Source organism: Lithobates pipiens, unplaced genomic scaffold (assembly GCF_037356315.1).
Source record: "Lithobates pipiens isolate NorthernLeopardFrog02 unplaced genomic scaffold, aLitPip1_a1.2 Scaffold_27, whole genome shotgun sequence".
Taxonomy (NCBI): Eukaryota; Metazoa; Chordata; class Amphibia; order Anura; family Ranidae; genus Lithobates; species Lithobates pipiens.
In genome coordinates, this window is record NW_027507788.1 from 86,605,321 (window position 1) to 86,623,622 (window position 18,302).

Genomic DNA, 18,302 nt, shown 5'->3' on the forward strand with positions numbered 1-18,302 from the left:
TTGGGTATTCTTTGCAAAGTGAAGCTTTACCATATTCACATTCACTAAGCTCTGGGGAAAGTTGCCTCACTTGCAAATTGAACAGTGCATTTGCCTTTAGTAAATCAATCCCTTTATCTCTAAATGTAAAAAGAAAACTAATAAATATAAAGAGAAAGCACAACTGGTTCTGGAATGCACTGTATGCAAAGAAGGTCTTGTGTTATGCAGGGTTACGTGATGTTTTGTCATGGATAAGTAATGGATTTGACAATGTTTGTGTTAGGTCTGTTATTTTTTTTTCTTCTTTTAGCTTGAGGATCCTATTATCTTGTCTGCTGTACCTATGAACAGCTGTGCAGCCATGACCTCCACCCTCCCCACTCTTCACACAACCGAACAAACATTTCAGTATTTGTCTACAGACAGGGAGATACAGTGAACTGATTGGCAGTGAATACCACACGTGCATAGGGTCACTGGCAAAAACATTATATTTTTGAGGGCTTTGTGCTTTGTAGAAACATCAGTCAAGTAAAAAGCAATATTGATATTCAGTAGAAACACATCTAGTTAACCCTGGTGGCTATACATAATCATTATTTGGTCGTACAAAACTTGAAAGCCAACTTTAGTCATAGAAAAAAGTTTGCAGTCAGACATGTTGGCCTGTATTCGGAACTCTGGTCCAGGACACAATAGTTTGCTGGACATTTATGCGCAAGTGTTGATTCATCAGGGCAGTAACCCATCGATGATATTATTATGTCAACATTTTCAGTTTGTCTCATTGGCTTTTCCTATGTACAGTATATACGGTATATTGTAGATTGTGATATGTGGTTTAAGATACAATTATACAGAGATAAATATGTAGGTTGCAGTTGATGACCTTTGTCTGAAAATTATAGTTATCTGGCGGTCTGAGTTGAGCCACCAAACCCTGACGTAAAATCAGACCTAAATCAGGGCTCTTGATTTACATGTTTGTTTCTGATTAAGCTAAAAACTTTAAAGCCAGAATAAAAACCAGGCAACTAATGATTTTTGAAGAAGTCAGCAATGGCAATCTACTGTATATGTTACCATCAACATGAGTTCCGGATTTTGGTGTTTTTTTTATAATGGCAGCTGCTCTGATCTGCTTGAAACTAGCAAAAAAGATGTCCGTTAGCAGAGAATAATGCATATCAATACAAATGGTCCATGACACACTTTCAATTTAGCCAACAAAAAGCTAAACTGTTTTATCAACTCTGGTTAACCACTTGGGATCCGCGCTATTGCCAAATGACGGCATTAGCGCGGATCTACTTTTCCGGGACTACGTCTATTGACGTCGTCCCGGGTACGAGCGGCCTGCGCGCGCCCTGAGGGGCGCGCGCGGCGCGCTCTGTGATCGGCGAGTCCGTGAGACTCGCCTGATCACCGATCCGTGTAAGGGGTCGATCCCGACCCCTTATCACGTGATCAGCTGTCAGCCAATGACAGCTGATCATGTGATAGAACGGAGCCGGTAATCGGCTATTATTCCTCCTCGCGCTGACAGCGCGAGGAGAGAAAAAAAAAGCCGATCACTGGCGGCCGTGATCGGGACATCAGTCCCGATCACGGCCAGCAATACAGCTGACCACCTGCCCCCTGCCAGTGCCCACCTGCCCACCGCAGTGCCATCCTGAATAAAAGTAAGTGCCCCCATCAGTGCCACCCAGCAGTGCCCATAGTGCCCACAGTGCCACCCACAGTGCCACCCACAGTGCCACCCACAGTGCCATCCAGCAGTGCCACCAACAGTGCCACCCACAGTGCCCACAATGTGCCTCAAAGGTGCTGCACCCCAGTGCCGCCCATCAGTGCCCAGCAGTGCCGCCCATCAGTGCCCAGCAGTGCCGCCCATCAGTGCCCAGCAGTGCCACCTATCAGAGCCACCTATCAGTGCCACCTATCAGTGCCCATCAGTCCCATCTATCAGTGGTACCTATCAGTGCCCATCCGTGCCACCCATCCGTGCCACTTATCCGTTCCACCCATCCATGCCATCTTATCTGTGCCCATCTTTGCCCATCAGTGCCGCCTTATCTGTGCCCATCGGTGCCGCCTTATCTGTGCCTATTAGTGCCGCCTTAACTATGCCTATCAGTGCCCACCAGTGCAGCCTATCAGTGCCCACCAATGCAGCCTATCAGTGCCCACCAATGCAGCCCATCAGTGCCCACCAATGCAGCCATCAGTGCCGCCTAATCAGCGCACTTCAATGAAGGAGAAAAATGACCCGTTTGCAAAATTTTATAACAAACTATTAAAACATGATTTTTTTTTTATTTTTTTTTTGCATCTTTTTTTGTTTGTTTAGCAAAAAATAAAACTCCGAGCTGTAACTAAATACCACCAAAAGAAAGCTCTATTTGTGGGAAAAAAATGATAAAAATTTCATTTGGGTACAGTGTTGTATGCCCGCGCAATTGTCATTCAAAGTGCATCAGCGCTGAAAGCTGAAAATTGGTCTGGGACTGAGGTGGGTTTAAGTGCCCAGTAAGCAAGTGGTTAAACACAGAGGTTTTGATTGAACTGTAGACCATCAAGGCACCGAGCCAACTTGATTGCCCATAGATATCCTCTAATGGAGTGCTGAACTCCAGGAATGATCTCTATTGCATACTTACGTTAGTTCAGGTTGACCCAATGTAAGTATGCATGTTTCATACCTGGTGGGCTGCTGGGGTAGCTGAAAATTCCTGGAGCAGCCAGCGATACTCCAGTGATAATACTGATGTGATGGGATGAATTAAGACTGGCTGTGAAGCTGTCAAAGCAGACAATTCTTCTATCAAAAAGATGTATTATCCCGACAGAGGATCTTAAAGTCAGCTATTTGATGGACACACTTCTAAGGAAGTTCACTACTTTGGTGTTTTTATTTTGTCTTTATATTTATTGATTACATTTCTTGTGTACATTATTATTGTATCTATACATCACATGTTTATATTTCAATATTTTCAGTTTATCACCGTTATATTGTTTTATGAGTATAATTAAGCGCTACACTTTGTTTTCACATATATTTTGGACCTTGTTTGTTTTAGTGTTAGCAGCTTCACTTCTATTGGTTTAGCGCAGTAATTTCCCCAATTTTTTTCACTCCAGTGATAGCCACGATCCTGCGGGTCTTGCTTGTTTTCTGTGCAAGCGCCTTTACCTCTGTACACAGATCAAAGGAAGTCAGTCAAGAGCCCAGCACTGCCACCATTCATAGAAGGCCCTGGATTTTATTTCAACAAATACAAGGCGTTCCCTTATTGGATGAGGTGGAAATCATGACATCACCCTTCCTCTCCACTTCATCCAACCAGAGAACATCTTGTATTAATTGAAAAAAACCATGTTCTCTAAATAGTGACCATTTTGAATGCCTGACTCACTATGCTCGGTGCGCACAGGGGAATACCTTTGCGCAGAACTTGAGCAGGCCCGGAATATTGCGGTTAACACTGTGGTCGTGCCCACTACTACAGTAAAAATTACACTATTCCCAATGCATATGTCCCTAAAAAATGGCTGTGGGTGTAAGTGGGTGTTGGCAGTGACCACCGGCTGGGAACTGAGGATGTTCAAAGCGAGAAGTATGTCACCAGTACACCAAGGATCTCTTTAATAGTTCCAAAGCTTTTTTTCAGTGATCACATCATAATTACAGAAGCAACATTTCAGGGCCATGCAGGACCCCTTCATCAGGCATGTGGAGGTCAGGAGCCTGATGAATGTGCCCTGTGTGGTTCTGAAATATTGCTTCTGTGATTATGATGTGATCACTGAATAAAGTTTTGGGCCTGGTATGGAGATCCTTGGTGTGCTGGTGACATACTTCTCACTGCTACAGTAATAGTCAGTTTCCCCAGTGGTCCCTTAGGAATGAGCAATGTATACTTACATTGTGTCAAGCTAGGCTAATGTAAGCATGCAATATAAAACATTTCTGGAGGTCAGCTTTAACAGGATAAACTGTTGCATATCTAGAAAATGTATGTTGACATGGATGAATTCATTATTTTTGGATATTCTAGATTGTACAGTTTGATCTTCCTGACCTTATTTCTTCTTAGCAATCAATAAGTAGCAAAGTAGAGTGAGAGGCATACTTGAAAAGAAATAATGAAGGAAAGGTGACACAATCAAACAGCTTATTGGGTGGCCTTTGCCTCACTGTGTTTACTTATAACGTTGACTTTTTTCACCTTTCCTAGAAAGCAGCACCGCTCACTGTCAGTCAGGTGATGCTGTGTCTGTCTCTGGTGTTTACGCTATGCGTAGGAGTCGCCAACGCTCGCTGTTCCAGACGTTCAAAGGAGATGCTGTGTGGCTCGGAGCTGGTGGACATGCTGCAATTCATCTGTGGGACCAGAGGCTTCTATGTCAGTATGTATTTCTTTAAAAGATGAATTCACCTAATACCCTACATCTAATTATTCATGTTCAATAAGTAACCAAACCAATTTACTGAAAAATTCTACACATTTTTTTACCTCTTCTCCTATATTTCATATCATGATTTTTAATTTTAGAATTGAGCAACTTTAAAATGTGTACAGCCTTAGGGAGAGTTATAAGTAGTTAAATCATATCTAAATCCAAAAACAAAATGTAATATATTGCAGCTTGCCAATTCTTAGATGTGATTGCTACATTTGTTTTATTGATTTAGGCTTAGTTTCCTTTATTGTCACCTGATGATCTGGCTAATAACACACTTCCCATCTCATGCACACACTGTTGCTCATAAACTGATGTTTTTGGGGCTTTTGGCGTTTTAAATGCACCTCAATAAAAGTCAGCCAGCTCTCAAGTGTCATAGGCAACATTCTGACCCACTTGTCTATCCTCAAGCATTTCACAGTTAAGAAAGCCCCATCCCCTGCTGGCCTCTATATAACTGTTCACAAACATTTATAAATACAAGATTTAAATTTTTCATAATTTTTCCTCTGCACTTGAGCATAGGAAGGATTTTTATCTGAAATAATGAATGTGACATGCATTACTAATTAGCCATGTCAACCCTATCAGAGATCATATAATTTATAAACTTTATTATACCACCAACCACTTATAAAACCAAGTCTTTTCTGGCACTTTGTGTTTACAAGTTTAAATCAGTGTTTTTTTCTAGGAAATTACATATAACCCCCAAACATTATACAATATATATATATAATAAAATGGCGATCATTGCAATTTTTTATATCACACAGTATTTGCGCAGTGCAGCAATTTTTTATGTCACGCAGTATTTGCGCAGTGCAGCAATTTTTGAAACGCAATACATTTTAATAAATAAAATAAAAACACAATATATACACCGTTTTTTTGTATAATATGAAAGATGATGTTACGCCGAGTTAATAGGTACCCAACATGTCACACTTTAAAACTGTGCACGCTCGTGCAATGGTGGCAAACTATGGTACCTAAAAATCTGCACAGGAGACATTTTAAACACCTTATGAGTTACAGAGGAGGTTTAGCACTAGAATTATTGCTTGTTCGAGGCGATACCTCACATGTGTGGTGCGAACACCGTTTAGATATGCATGCATGACTTACATATGCGTTTCGCTTCTGAGAGTGAGTATGGAGAGATGGGGGCGATTTAAAATATTTTTTTTCTATTTATTTTTTACTTTTTATTTTTATACTGTCCCTATATTGTATTTTATTCACTTTTATGTAAACATCCCATGTAATACAAATAAGGACGACAGGTCCTTTTTATGAAGAGATCTGGGGTCGAAGAGACCCCAGATCTCTTCTTTACCTTTAAAAGCAACAGATCAAAGAACCTTGTTTTAATCTTGTGCTTTAAAAATAAATAAATAAAAACTGAACTGTAAGTAACGCCACAACGTTGTTACGGTCTTCCAAGGCCATAGACATCAAAGAGTAGATAGGCTTTGTGTATAATGTGCATTTATTACTTTTTAATTTTTTTTTACAAAAGTTAAATTAGCCTTTAATGAAACACACATTTTTGCACCACTGGTTCATGAAGAATTGGTAAGTAAATCGGTCTATATTCAATCAAAAACAAATGTCCCACCTGCCAACAAACATTTTCTTCAAGTTAAGCAAGTGAAAAATAGTCAGCATCACAAGAAACAAAAGTAAGTGAATTACAATAGGAAAATAATTAATAGTCTGGTCCCAACTACCCATTAACACCCAAAAAGTAGGCACCTCATACCCTATGAGTTATGAATTAACAAAAAGGGAGAAAAAGAGAGGGGATTTTTACGGTGCTTATATTCCAGGAAGATACCAGAGGAGTAGATAAAAAATTATATAATTTATTAAATACAATTAAAACAGCATACATAATATGCAATAGCACAAAGAACTATGCACAAACCTTTACTACATAGGAGGGATCCCAGAAGTGGAAGTTGAAATGTTGACAGCACTTTATCCCAACATGTTTCGCGTTAGGAAATAAGAAAATAATATTACTAAGAAAATCTGTATTTTATTTATTTAGAAGTTATATCTGAAATGTATTCAAAAATGATAAAATAATTTAAAGGATCAGTTTTTTAATTTGACTGTTTCACAACTGCTGCTGTGAGGAGACCCTGCTCCCCCTGTTGGATTTTTCTTTATTTTATATTATAGGATGAGTGGGGGCACTCAGATGTGGTTGTGAACTCCCAAAATCCATTGTAGGTTGGGACAGAACCAAGATCTTTTCAGTTCTCAGTGGTAGAGTCCTCCAGTGGTGACTCACACTAGAGATAGGCAAAGTGGAAAACTGCTCAATCTGTAAATTATGGGTCTGCCATGTGTGACAGAATATCCTTAATAAGGAATCACTATAGAATCATATTGGAATGTAATTGAATAAGGAAGTCTATTATGTCTACAGCATATTGTGGCACCTACATTATAGAGAAGAAACTTGCCTTATAACCCCCTGTGACCTGCAAAGTATGATTGCATTGCCATGTTTGTTGACCAGAAATTGTTCAGTGGGTGGGGAACCTGTTCTATCTAAGAATGCAGGCTTACTATTGGGTGGCCTGCTGCTCATTTTATGGCTTAGAAGTGAACCAATAAGTGTGCCGTTGGACAACTTTAATAATTCGCTAAGTGAATCAAAGAAAAGCAAAATGAAGCTTCCAGGAAAACCTCAAACTGGGGCATTCAGTTAATGCAAGTAAATTAGTCCATCTCTAAATTAAACTTCTGGATTCATCTACAGGAAAAGTATCACTTTTGTGTGGACTAATTCAGGCATTTCTGCAGGATTATTTCATTTTCATATCAAGCTTTTGGAGTGAGATCCTATTTTGCTGTGCCTACTGTGACATCATCTGCTGTACAATGTAGGAGGTCCAATGTATGTTCCTGTGTGTGATCAGGTTGTAGGTAATTAGTGGAATGGCAATTGTATGCCTCCCAGGCACAGTAATACAATGTTGTATGTAGTTGAGGATTTATTATTTCAAAATTCATGAAGTGTGGGTAATATTGCAAACTTCATTCAGTTTCTTAGGAAAAATTGATTTTAGTTCAATAAAGCCTAACTCAAGCCAAGCAGCTAAACACACAGCTGAAACACCCATTTAGGAACTGCCAAAACAAAAATATGTCACATAGGTTACTGGTGACATCCACCTAAGTCTTTTCCCTTTTGTAAGTTCATCCAAATAGCTCCCAAACCAATTTTTTACATTTTTGGAATTAACAAAAATCCTTACTTTACCTTTCAGCTTATGTGGCAGCTAAATAAAGTATACAAATGTCAGGTATATTCACTAAACAGATGTACTAAACAAAACAAACAAAAAAAACATTAATGGGCTAAATGGTTGAACGGCTCTTCAAATTCATTACATTAAAGGGGATATGAAGTTTAGAGTTCCCAATTTTATTACTTGTTCATGTTATTTTTTTAAACATTATTACAGATAAACCTGGATCAGCTCGGAGCAAATCCCGGCTCGGTATAGTGGAAGAATGTTGTTTCTGTGGCTGCAGTGTTTCCATATTAGACTCTTATTGCGCTGCTCCAATCACTAACACCACTGGCAAAGACGGTGAGTGTAACCTGGCTTCTTACTTTAAAGAAATGTTGTTCTTGGATTTTTAGTGACTTCTACAAAGGGTAGAACAGGGGATGTTCCAGTAGATTGATTGCATACTCAGACATTTTACTTCCAGCACATAAACTCTATTACACTTTAAAACCAAATCCTCCCCGCTCTGGATTCTGTGCTGGGTGCATACACAAAGCTGTTCACGCTCGGATACATAGATTAAAAGAAGGAGGTCTCCACGCACGGTTCCAGGTTATTGAGGCCGACAAGCACTACAAATGTCCCCACCCCTAAACACTTCACATGAAGGAGATGGGCATCTTTATAAGTAAGGTATTTTGAGTGAAACGTGTTCCTGTGGAGGTCCTATGGGTGGAGACTGTTGTGGTGATTGTGGGCCTCAAGAAACCAGAACCGTATGTGACATTTTTTGTGTACGGAGAGCTCCTTCTTTTCCTCAACAAATAATATTAATGATCGGATGGATAATTTGGTAATTTTATTCCAATGACACAAAAATATACAATTATCTAAACTCAGCAGAATCTTGTACTACAGATCAAACTTAACAAAATTACATCTTAGATGGTTAAATAGGATACTAATTTAATGTTGATTAATGTCGCCCTAATGCCGTGTACACACGGTCGGATTTTCCAACGGCAAATGTTAGTTGTGAGCTTGTTGTCGGAAAGTCTGACCGTGTCTATGCTTCATCGAACATTTGCTGTTGGACTCTCCACCAACAAATGTTGGCTAGCAGGTTCTCAAATTTTCTGCCAACAAAACTTTGTTGTCGGAAAGTCCGATCATGTGTACAAAAGTCCATGCACAAAAGTCCACACATGCTCAGGAGCATAAGCGGCTGGTCTTGTAAACTAGTGCTCGTAATGGAGAATTAACATTTGTGAAGTGACAAATTAGGAAATCTTCAAATGCAGCGCACAATTCTCTTCTTTTTTAATGGGATAATAATGAAGCCACTTTGCTGGTGATACTGATGGAGTTATTGCAAACAAATTTTCAAAGGCTTTTTTTTTCAAGTGATATCAAGAATAATAATAATAGTGCACAATAAAAAACACAAAAAGAAAAGTGCGAATCAACACTCACCAAACTTCTACTAACATGAAATTAGCACAAGCAGCCCAAAAGGTGGCGTTAAAGAGCTGAAAAAACACGTAGTATGTCTAGTACGGCACTACATTCGTAATTGTTGGCCAACATTTGTGTGACCATGTGTATGCAAGAAAAGTTTGAGCCAACAACCTTTGAACGAAATTCCACGGTTTTGTTATCAGAAAGTCTGATCGCGTGTACGGGGCATAAGAGGCTATTCACACTGGTCAGGCCCATTTGCAGTGTTTTTAAAGCATACACATTAACAGGTGTTGGGTTGCACATTAATGTCTGTTGTGTTAAAGCAGCTCATTATTTTGAATGGGATGTCTAAAGCACTACAAAAGACCAAAAATCGGATCTGTTCATTTGTCCTTGCACAATGCACCACATTGTATAGCAATGCTTTACCATGCATTGCATTGTGGTGCAATGCAAGTATGTTGAGAAGATGTGCTGAGGTGTAGTTCACAATAAATGGCACCACAGCACACCAGTGCATATAACATGCATTAGACTTGTGCACAACGGAAAATTTTGTTTTGTTTCGGTTCGTTGTCTTTCTTAAAATACATAATTTCGTTCAGTTATATTCGTTTTGTTACGTTAATACTTTTTCGGATAATTCGTTATTATTCATAGAGTGTCGAATTCATTCGTTTGTATTCGTTGAAATTCGCTATTTATGTATGTATAGACATTCGTGATAATGATTCATAGTTTGGAAAGTCGTTTGTTTATTGAATCTTTTAACAGACACAATGACAACGTCTCTTCTCCTCGGCTCAAATACAATACAACACCCTTCTAACTCAGTTCTCAGGAATGCACTTTGCCAGTAATCCAACCTCCGGCACAAAATTAATTAGCTGATTGGACTATAAGATTTACTTTGAGCTGACCTTTTGTTTCATTAGATCTTTAAAGAATTACCAAATTCATTTGAATTCATTCGAATTCATTCAAATTCATTTGTTATATTTCTTTCGTATTCGTTGTTATTTTTTATTCGGACATTCGGATGCATCCGAATGTCCGAAAAAGATGCAAAATTCGGCTGAATTTCGATTCGTTACGAAACGAATTGCACAAGCCTAACATGCATTACTAGTGTAATTGAGCACTAATGGAATGTAAGGTCACTGCTTAAATACATAATGTAGTTTGCATGGAAGGCCATAAAAGTTTTGGAAAGGGTACAAAGGCAAGCAATATTGGAGATGAAGGGTTCTTACTTAAAAGGAAAGTTTAGAAAAACTAGGTTTGCTTACTTTGCAAAAAAAGTCTTACATCAGGGGTCTCCAAACTTTCTAAACAAAGGTTCAAACAGTTCATTGTCCTTCAGACTTTAGGGGGGCCTGATTGTGGTAAGCGGGATCGGACATTTTTTCTGGCATCAGTGGGAGTAAACATCACCACATTTGGTATTTAGGAGAAGAATAGTGCCCCATTGTTGGTGTAATTTGGAGGAATAGTGCCCCATTATTGGTATCTTTAGGAGAAATGGTGACCCATTGTTGTAGTCACTTGGCAGAATTGTGCCCCAAGTTGCAGATAAAGGAAAGCAATCCCCTGGCCACAGTTTGGAGACCACTGTCTTAGAATAATAATAATACATAATTCCAAGGTCAATATAAAGGTTTGGTGGGTTTACTTTTTATCCCAATAAGTGTATATAGGACAATGGTTTACCAATATTAGGTTAAAGGGTTGTAAAGTTATTATTTTTTTTTTTTAAATAACAAACATGTTATACTTACCTCCACTGTGCAGCTCGTTTTGCACAGAGTGGCCCTGAACTTGGTCTTCTGGGGTCCCTAGGCGGCTGTCTCGGCTTCCCCCAGCAAGTACTTCTCACATTCATGTGAGCTCCCTCGCATGGTGAGAAGTACTTGGAGGCGCGCTCCGTTGATACAGCCGGACTCTATAGCGCTCACTGTATCACTCGGCCCCACCCCCGGCACGCCACGTCATTGGATTTGATTGCCAGCAGTGCGAGCCAATGGCTGCGCTGCTTTCAATCCATCCACTCTAGCCAATCAGCGGCCAGGCTGAGCGGCGAAGAGGATGTCGGAGGCAACGTGGGACTTTCAAGAGGTCAGGAAAGTAAAACGGGGGGCTAGGGGCATTGGCACTGTCAGATGTTTTTTCACCTTAATGCATAGAATGCATAAAGGTGAAAAAATATTTACCTTTACAACCTCTTTAAGATAGGGAATGTCCTATCACAGAATATAGTTGTCAGGTACTCACCAGGGGCCGAAGTACTGAGAGTGGCTTCCCTTGCAACTGGGTACACAGTACCCCTGAGGGTGGAACAGCGGGTACAGGGCACGAAGGGGCAGGGGTTGCCAGCAGGTGACTGGTATGCAGGAAGTCTTCTGAAGGAAGAGATGCCCATGCAGATGGCCTTGGGATATAATTGAAGAGAACACCCGGCAGGGGTTCTAACACCTGACTTGTGTGAAGGTCTGGAAGAGGGCTCATGCAGGATGGACCGGACCAGAAGGTAAGTAGCAAGCCAATCTGTAAAACAGGTAAGAAAAGTGCAGAAACAGGCCGAGGGTCAAACACAAGTAATCAGTCCAGGAGCCAGCAAGGCTGTATGCAGAGGATAATCCAGAGGCAGGCTGAGGGTCAAACACAGGTATCAGTCCAAGAGCCAGCAAGGCTAGGTGCAAGAGACAGAGGATAATCCAGAGGCAGGCCAAGGGTCAAACACAGGTATCAGTTCGGGAGCCAGCAAGGCTAAGAGCAGGAAGTCCGTTAAACGAGCCAGGGGTCAGGTCGGGAGAGAATCAGAGTAGTCTTCAGGCAATCCGGGTCACAACAGGAAGTGGTAAACAGGAACAGGAAGCAGAGGAACACAGGTGAGCTGAGGAGAAAAACCAGCAACGAAACAGAGCAAATGGTTGCCTTTTATAGGCCTGCCAGAGTGATCAGGTGATGTACAAACCCGCCGTATCGCGCACCCGTGTGCGCCTCTGCGCTGGTCTACCCCTCAGGCACACAGGGAAGCACCAACGTTGAAGTCTGTTGATCCTCTGACAATAGTATTTAATCATAAACATGGTTTAAGTGATTCTCTTCTAATAAAAACATCCAGCATTATAGTTGGTAGTAGTAGTTTTATGATGGTCTTTTTTTAATACAAAAAAATAGTCTAATTGAATATTGGTTGCAAATGGGGGCCCCATGGGTATTTGTTCTGTCTTCCTTTGGACCAAAACTGAACTTGGTGGACATTTATCGTTTTCCAACCTGAAAAACTATGTAACATAAAGGGATTTTGAGCTTGCACCATAGCATTTTCAAACAATACAAATAGTATGTCCTACCATATTGCATTTTAATTTGTAGACTGAATTAAGTTGCAGCAAGACATAAAATTGCAAACTTAAAGTCCAATTTTATAGTATACTTTCTGACCAGAGCGGAAATGTTTTTTTTAGATAAAATTAGGGGTTTCTTTACATCACGGGACACCGAGCAGGCTATAATCATGATTATGTGGGTTACATGCCACCTATAGGTGAATGGACACTAGCAGATCAGTAAAACAAAATGTCCTCCCCTATATAATGCTTCCTTCCTACACAAGAAGTACTTCAGTTTTTTCGCCGGTGCATGTAGGGTGGATGGTCACTGATGTGCTGCTTGTGCTCTTGGAGCATACTTGAAGGTCCAGAACAGTTTAGCTGAGAATCATGGATAATCTGATCCATTCGAAAAGCTATCAGTCAAAATGGATGGTACCCGAGCCTCGCTGGATAAGGAGAAGAATCCTCTGGGTTTTGCCTGGAATGCAGGCTTACAGCTCTGGACCCTGCATAACGGAACACTGCACATTGTTTTTTTTGACCAATGTGCTTTCCACAGATCCAGGGGAGTTAACCTAAGATGGACCGAGCCATTGAAGGTCTTTTTTAACATAGCTTGCATAGCTTGGGTCCTGCAGCAGGAATGTTAGTGTCAATAGCTCAGGTTTGCAAGTCCTCTACATGGTTTTTAATGTATGCTTTTACAAGGGTTTACCAGGTGAATTGCAGTTTATTTCTTTGGGACATCCCACATAGTCATGATTATAGCCTCCTCTGTCTCCCGTGATTTATGATAAAGAAATTTTGATTTTTTTCAACATACTTACCTGTAAAATCAATTTCTTGTTGTACATCACGGAGTACATCATCATTGCTTGCTATAAAACCAAAGCACTTTCTGTATATGAGGGGTTATATAGGACAGGGCTTCCTGTTTGTTTTACTTGCCAGTGTCTATTCACCTATAGGTGGCATATAACCCACATAGTCATGCTTATATCCTGCTCCGTGCCCCGCGATGTCCATATTTGGATTTTTATTCTTTGAGAAGTGCCTGCTTTTAAGTAGCTATTTTAGTTAATGCATGTACATAATTATTTATTACAGATCAAAAATCATAGGAACGTTCCCAGGATCTGCAGAAAGTTATCTCTTGACTATGAAGCTGATTAAAGGATGATCAAAAAATCCAACCTAAGAGACTTTTTGGCTGCCGTGGAAATGTGCAATAATATTGGGATAAAACCGGGAAGAAAAACTCATCATACGAAGAGAAAATTCTCCTGAGCCTGTGTGACCCTACATTAAAAAGCTGAGTTAACAACTAGCTGTGAAGGTATTAGTCAGACGGATGGCCTTGCTGTGCTGTGACAACTGTAAAGCAGTTATTGGACAGCCCATATACCCAATGCCATTATGTTATGTTCTGTACATTGTGGAACACACATGGAATTTTGAACTTCAGCTCCACTGTAAATTTATCCAATTCCTTGATTACATTCAGTCACCCCATACACCCAATTCCCACCCAACGTATATTAAATGGACAATTTAAATGGAATTCATTCAAGCTTCATTGCATATTAATAAAATGTATTTCCAGCTAATGTACACAGAAAAATAGGAAGGATTAAAACCAACCTTGTACTTACTGTAGGTCTTCATTAATGACGTTCCAATAGTTTTAAAGTTTGAGAGGTTTTTCTATTATGGTTTTCTGCCCAAATTGGTTATTTTTATAGATACTTTTCCAGCAGAAACAATCAATGCTGCCCGAATTTCTGTACTGATAATTTACTGTAATGAGAAAAAAAAAATCATCATAGGGTGAGAGGAGTTTAATGGAGGGGGTAAGCAGTAGTTTAAAGCAAATCTGTGCTTTGCCTGTGCAGTGCACAGCATTAGATATGTTATATAGGATACGCGCACTTTACAACAAAGTGCACTTATCTTTTAGCTTCTCTTCCCAGATCTAATCTAAGACACACTTACCACAATCTGAGGGCCACAATGTTTTCTGTTTGTGTACATGCAGCACTGCAAGTCTTCAGTGTCCTAAACATGCCTATGTATTATACCTCCATCAATTTCTATTGGGATGTCTTCTGAGACCAGAGGTGCTCTGGACATGGCTCTATAGACGTATATAAGGCTGTAATGCACAGGCTCAGCCAGGACACTAGGAACTTGCTGTTCTGAATATGAGAAAATGTAACTGTTGTATTTTTAAAGGCCATGTCCACTTGAAATGTTTACTTTTTTCAGGTTGCATCTGATAGGATAGGTTTCTTGGGAAAAAAGGCTAAAAAAGGCTACTCAACTCATCCTAGAATTTGCCTATAAAAACTAGGTGTATACTTAGTAGGTGATAGCAGTTTAAGGAATCCTAAAGAAAAGGATAGGAGCTTATGTGCACTAACCCTAAACAACGTTTCAGTCTGTATAGCCTTCAGATTGCTGTTGACAAATGTATTTTAGAAACTGCTTAATGTACAAAGGTAAAGTTACAAAGGTAATGCAGTGCAAAGAACAATCATGATGTGCAAAGTGTAACCGTGCATAGTAACCAATCAGGTGTTACCTTTTATAACCTTAGAACATTGACGGTCGACAACATATTGGTTGCTGTGGCATTTCTTAGGGACCTCTTTAAAAAAAAAATCATATTGTTTTCCTCTTCACCCTAAATAGAACTTTATTCTTTTAGATGATTTTGTAATCCTTATTTCCAGCTGTTCTGAAAGTGCTGAAATTAGGAGTTTGAATAGAGGTGCTGCAATAAAAGAAAAATCGATGGTATTACATCAGAAAAGTATAAAAACTAGCAAAAAAAAAAAAACATTTCCTTCTCCAGCTTACATTAGCAGAGAATGGTAGGTTACACATTGTCCAAAGTGCTTTTTACTTGTTTATAGAGTGCAGATCTTTAGAAAAATAGAATTTATGGCGGTAAAAATAATGTGAAAGAAAGCCCTGACACTCAGGGTGCTATGGTATATAAATTAAAATCTGCTCCAATGGTGATAATCTGGTCCATCTCCTGTATTTTGGTGTTGCCTCATGATTGTGATGGGCAGTCTTATGCCACGTACACACGATCGGAATTCTCGTTGGAAAAAGCTCTGATGGTTTTCCCGACGAAATTCCAATGGAATTTGGCTCAAGCTGTCTTGCCTACACACGGTCACATCAAATTCCAATCATTTATAACGCGGTGACTTACAACACGTACGACGTGACTAGAAAAAGGAAGTTCAATAGGCAGTAGCCAATAGCTTCTGTCTCGTAGTTGAATCTGAGCTTGCGTGATTTTTGGCGTGTCGGAATTGCATACACACGATCGGAATTACCGATAGAAAGTTTTTCCGTTGGGAAAATTGAGAACATGCTATCAATTTTTGGCTGCCTGAAATTCGGACAGCTAAATTTCCGATGGAGCATACACACGGTCGCATTTTCCGATGAAAAGCTCTCATCGGTCTTTTTCTGGCCGGAATTCCGATTGTGTGTACGTGGCATTACTGGTCAATATAGATGCACAGGAGATAATCTGGGCCAGTGCTAAGCTGAGTGAGTGGTAAATCTGCCCTGGATGCCTAGCATTAAATAGCTTAGAATTTTTTATAGTTCATTTTTCCATTAATACATTTGTTGAGGTTTTCCAATAAAAAAGCTTTGTACTGCCCTGATATATATTTATATATATATATATACTTACCTACCCTACCAACCACTCAAATTTTGCACAAACTTAATTTGATCAGTGGTGAATTGACACCATAATTCAAAGGACTTCTTCCAGTTTACTTCTGGTGCTGGCAGAGTGTGCAGCAGAACACTTTGCATTTTGTAAACCGGTAAGTTGTCCTCTGGACTACTTTTTTTACCACTTCACTGCAATTTGTTGGGTGGACTGAGCAGTGGGGTCCAATCTGCCGAATCCTCAGCATAACAGATTTTCCATTAACGCCACATCTTTCTATGATAATTCTAGACAAAAATAAAATTTTAATACATAGGCAGATTTTATCACATTTGTATTTCAGAAAACAAAAAAAAAATAGTTTAAGGTGCTTTTAAAAAAAAAAAAAGTGACTCTAGAGGTAATGTAAAACTGACTTGTGATTGGATGAGATGGGTTTCAGTACACCTTGGTTTTTTGCACTACTATACTGAATATGCCTATTAATGACCTATGGCATGAGTCTATTTGCTTTTGGAATGGCTTGGCTTTCTTGCTACAAACATGTTCAATTTGGGAAAAAAAAAAGAATGCCTGTGAAATTGAGTCTTGGCTATCTAAGATGATCAGCTGTTTGCCGCTGTGCAAGTCTAAACCTTTCCAAAAGATGACTTCATATGATTTATTAATTTTTAGATATAATGCTGACATTTCATCTTGCGCCATGCTAATCACTGCTTGGTTTAGCTTTGTACAAACAAAATGTTTCACCTTCCAGAAAATTTTGGCATTTAAAACTGTTTGGAAAGAAATAAAATAAACAGTAATGTTACACAAGATATTGCAAAATATTTTCTGCTTCCTTTCTATTGGCGTCCTAAATCCCCAAATGACCTTATACGTGCTAAATAAAGTCTTTGGAGAAAAGATGAGCAAAACAAAAGAATTGTTTTCTATGTGCCCTGTTCACACCATGCATGTGCGGTGGTGTGCAGAAAAATACAGCTCAATGGACATGGTAGGAACATGCCCTAACAATTGACAAGTTTAACTTTCTGCAGGACAGTGGGATCTCCCCATTCCCACATCAAGCAGGTCCCAGCATTCAAGTTTTCCAGTTAGCAAATCACACCACTTTCACACTGCACGTTTACTGTAACTGTTTAAGATTGTTGTATGGGATTGTTGTATGGGATTGAGTCCAGTGGTTCTAGTAACGTTAAAGAGTAACTCCACTTTTGTTAAGAATAAAAACATTCCCCTCTGGGTGATATGTATATACATTGCAAGGATTTGAACAAACTGTGTTGCAGATTCCTACCTTTTGTTATTCTGAAGAAATCCCTGTGTGTTTGTGCCCATGTGGGAAAATGAGTCTAATGGTAGTAGTTTCATAATTATCAATCAGCTGCAGCAGCTGCAGGGCACTATTGAGGAAAGCTAATGGGCCTGCATCCCTTTAGATGTGATTTCCTATTGGGAGTATCTCAGCAAAAAAATACATTTTTGTTGCAGGGGGTGCCTGAAATCTGACTTGTATCTTAGTGCAGAATTCTCGAAAAATCAGTGAGCCAATCACACAAGTAGGAAATTATGCTTCTGGGGGGCGTTCTGTATACATTCTATGTACAGAACACCTCCAGGTTGCCATATTGCATTGCATTTTCTGAAAATTACAGCGACTGCAGATTCAATAACAATATGACTTGTGTCGCAATTGCATACGCTATATTATTTTTTTATTTATTTTTTTCCCCAACGAAAGTGGAGTTACCCTTTAAATAAAGTGATTTTTCTGCAATTGGGGTATAACCGTGCACAGAACAGTGCACGGTGTAATCAATGGACAGCTGCTTTTGCATGACTTTCTTGATAATGTTTCCCTCTATTGGGTTTTAGGGGCGGTCACTTCTCCACCTTAAAGGGATTGTAAAGGCAGAAGGTTTTTTATCTTTGGGGGAAAAAGCCTTCTGTGTGCAGCAGCCCCCCAACACTTACCTGAAGTCTCTCTCTGTCCACCGATGTCCGCGAGTGTCTCAGCTGTCTGATAGTCTCCTTTCTGATTGGCTGAGACACAGCAGCGGTACCATTTGCACAGGAACTACTTTTGGGAGT

The 18,302-nt window shown here is 39.7% G+C and overlaps 1 protein-coding gene across 1 annotated transcript in view; it reads left to right on the top strand.

Annotated features, from left to right (window-relative positions):
• Positions 1–14,157, top strand: part of LOC143933958 (insulin-like growth factor 3.L) — a 38,963-nt gene extending 24,806 nt beyond the window's left edge. The window contains exons 2-4 of the mRNA XM_077457169.1: positions 4,224–4,395; positions 7,938–8,066; positions 13,613–14,157. Coding sequence (XP_077313295.1) covers positions 4,224–4,395; positions 7,938–8,066; positions 13,613–13,626 — 315 coding nt within the window. The 3' untranslated portion in view covers positions 13,627–14,157. The remainder of the gene's footprint in view (positions 1–4,223; positions 4,396–7,937; positions 8,067–13,612) is intronic.
• Positions 14,158–18,302: the final 4,145 nt, after the last annotated feature.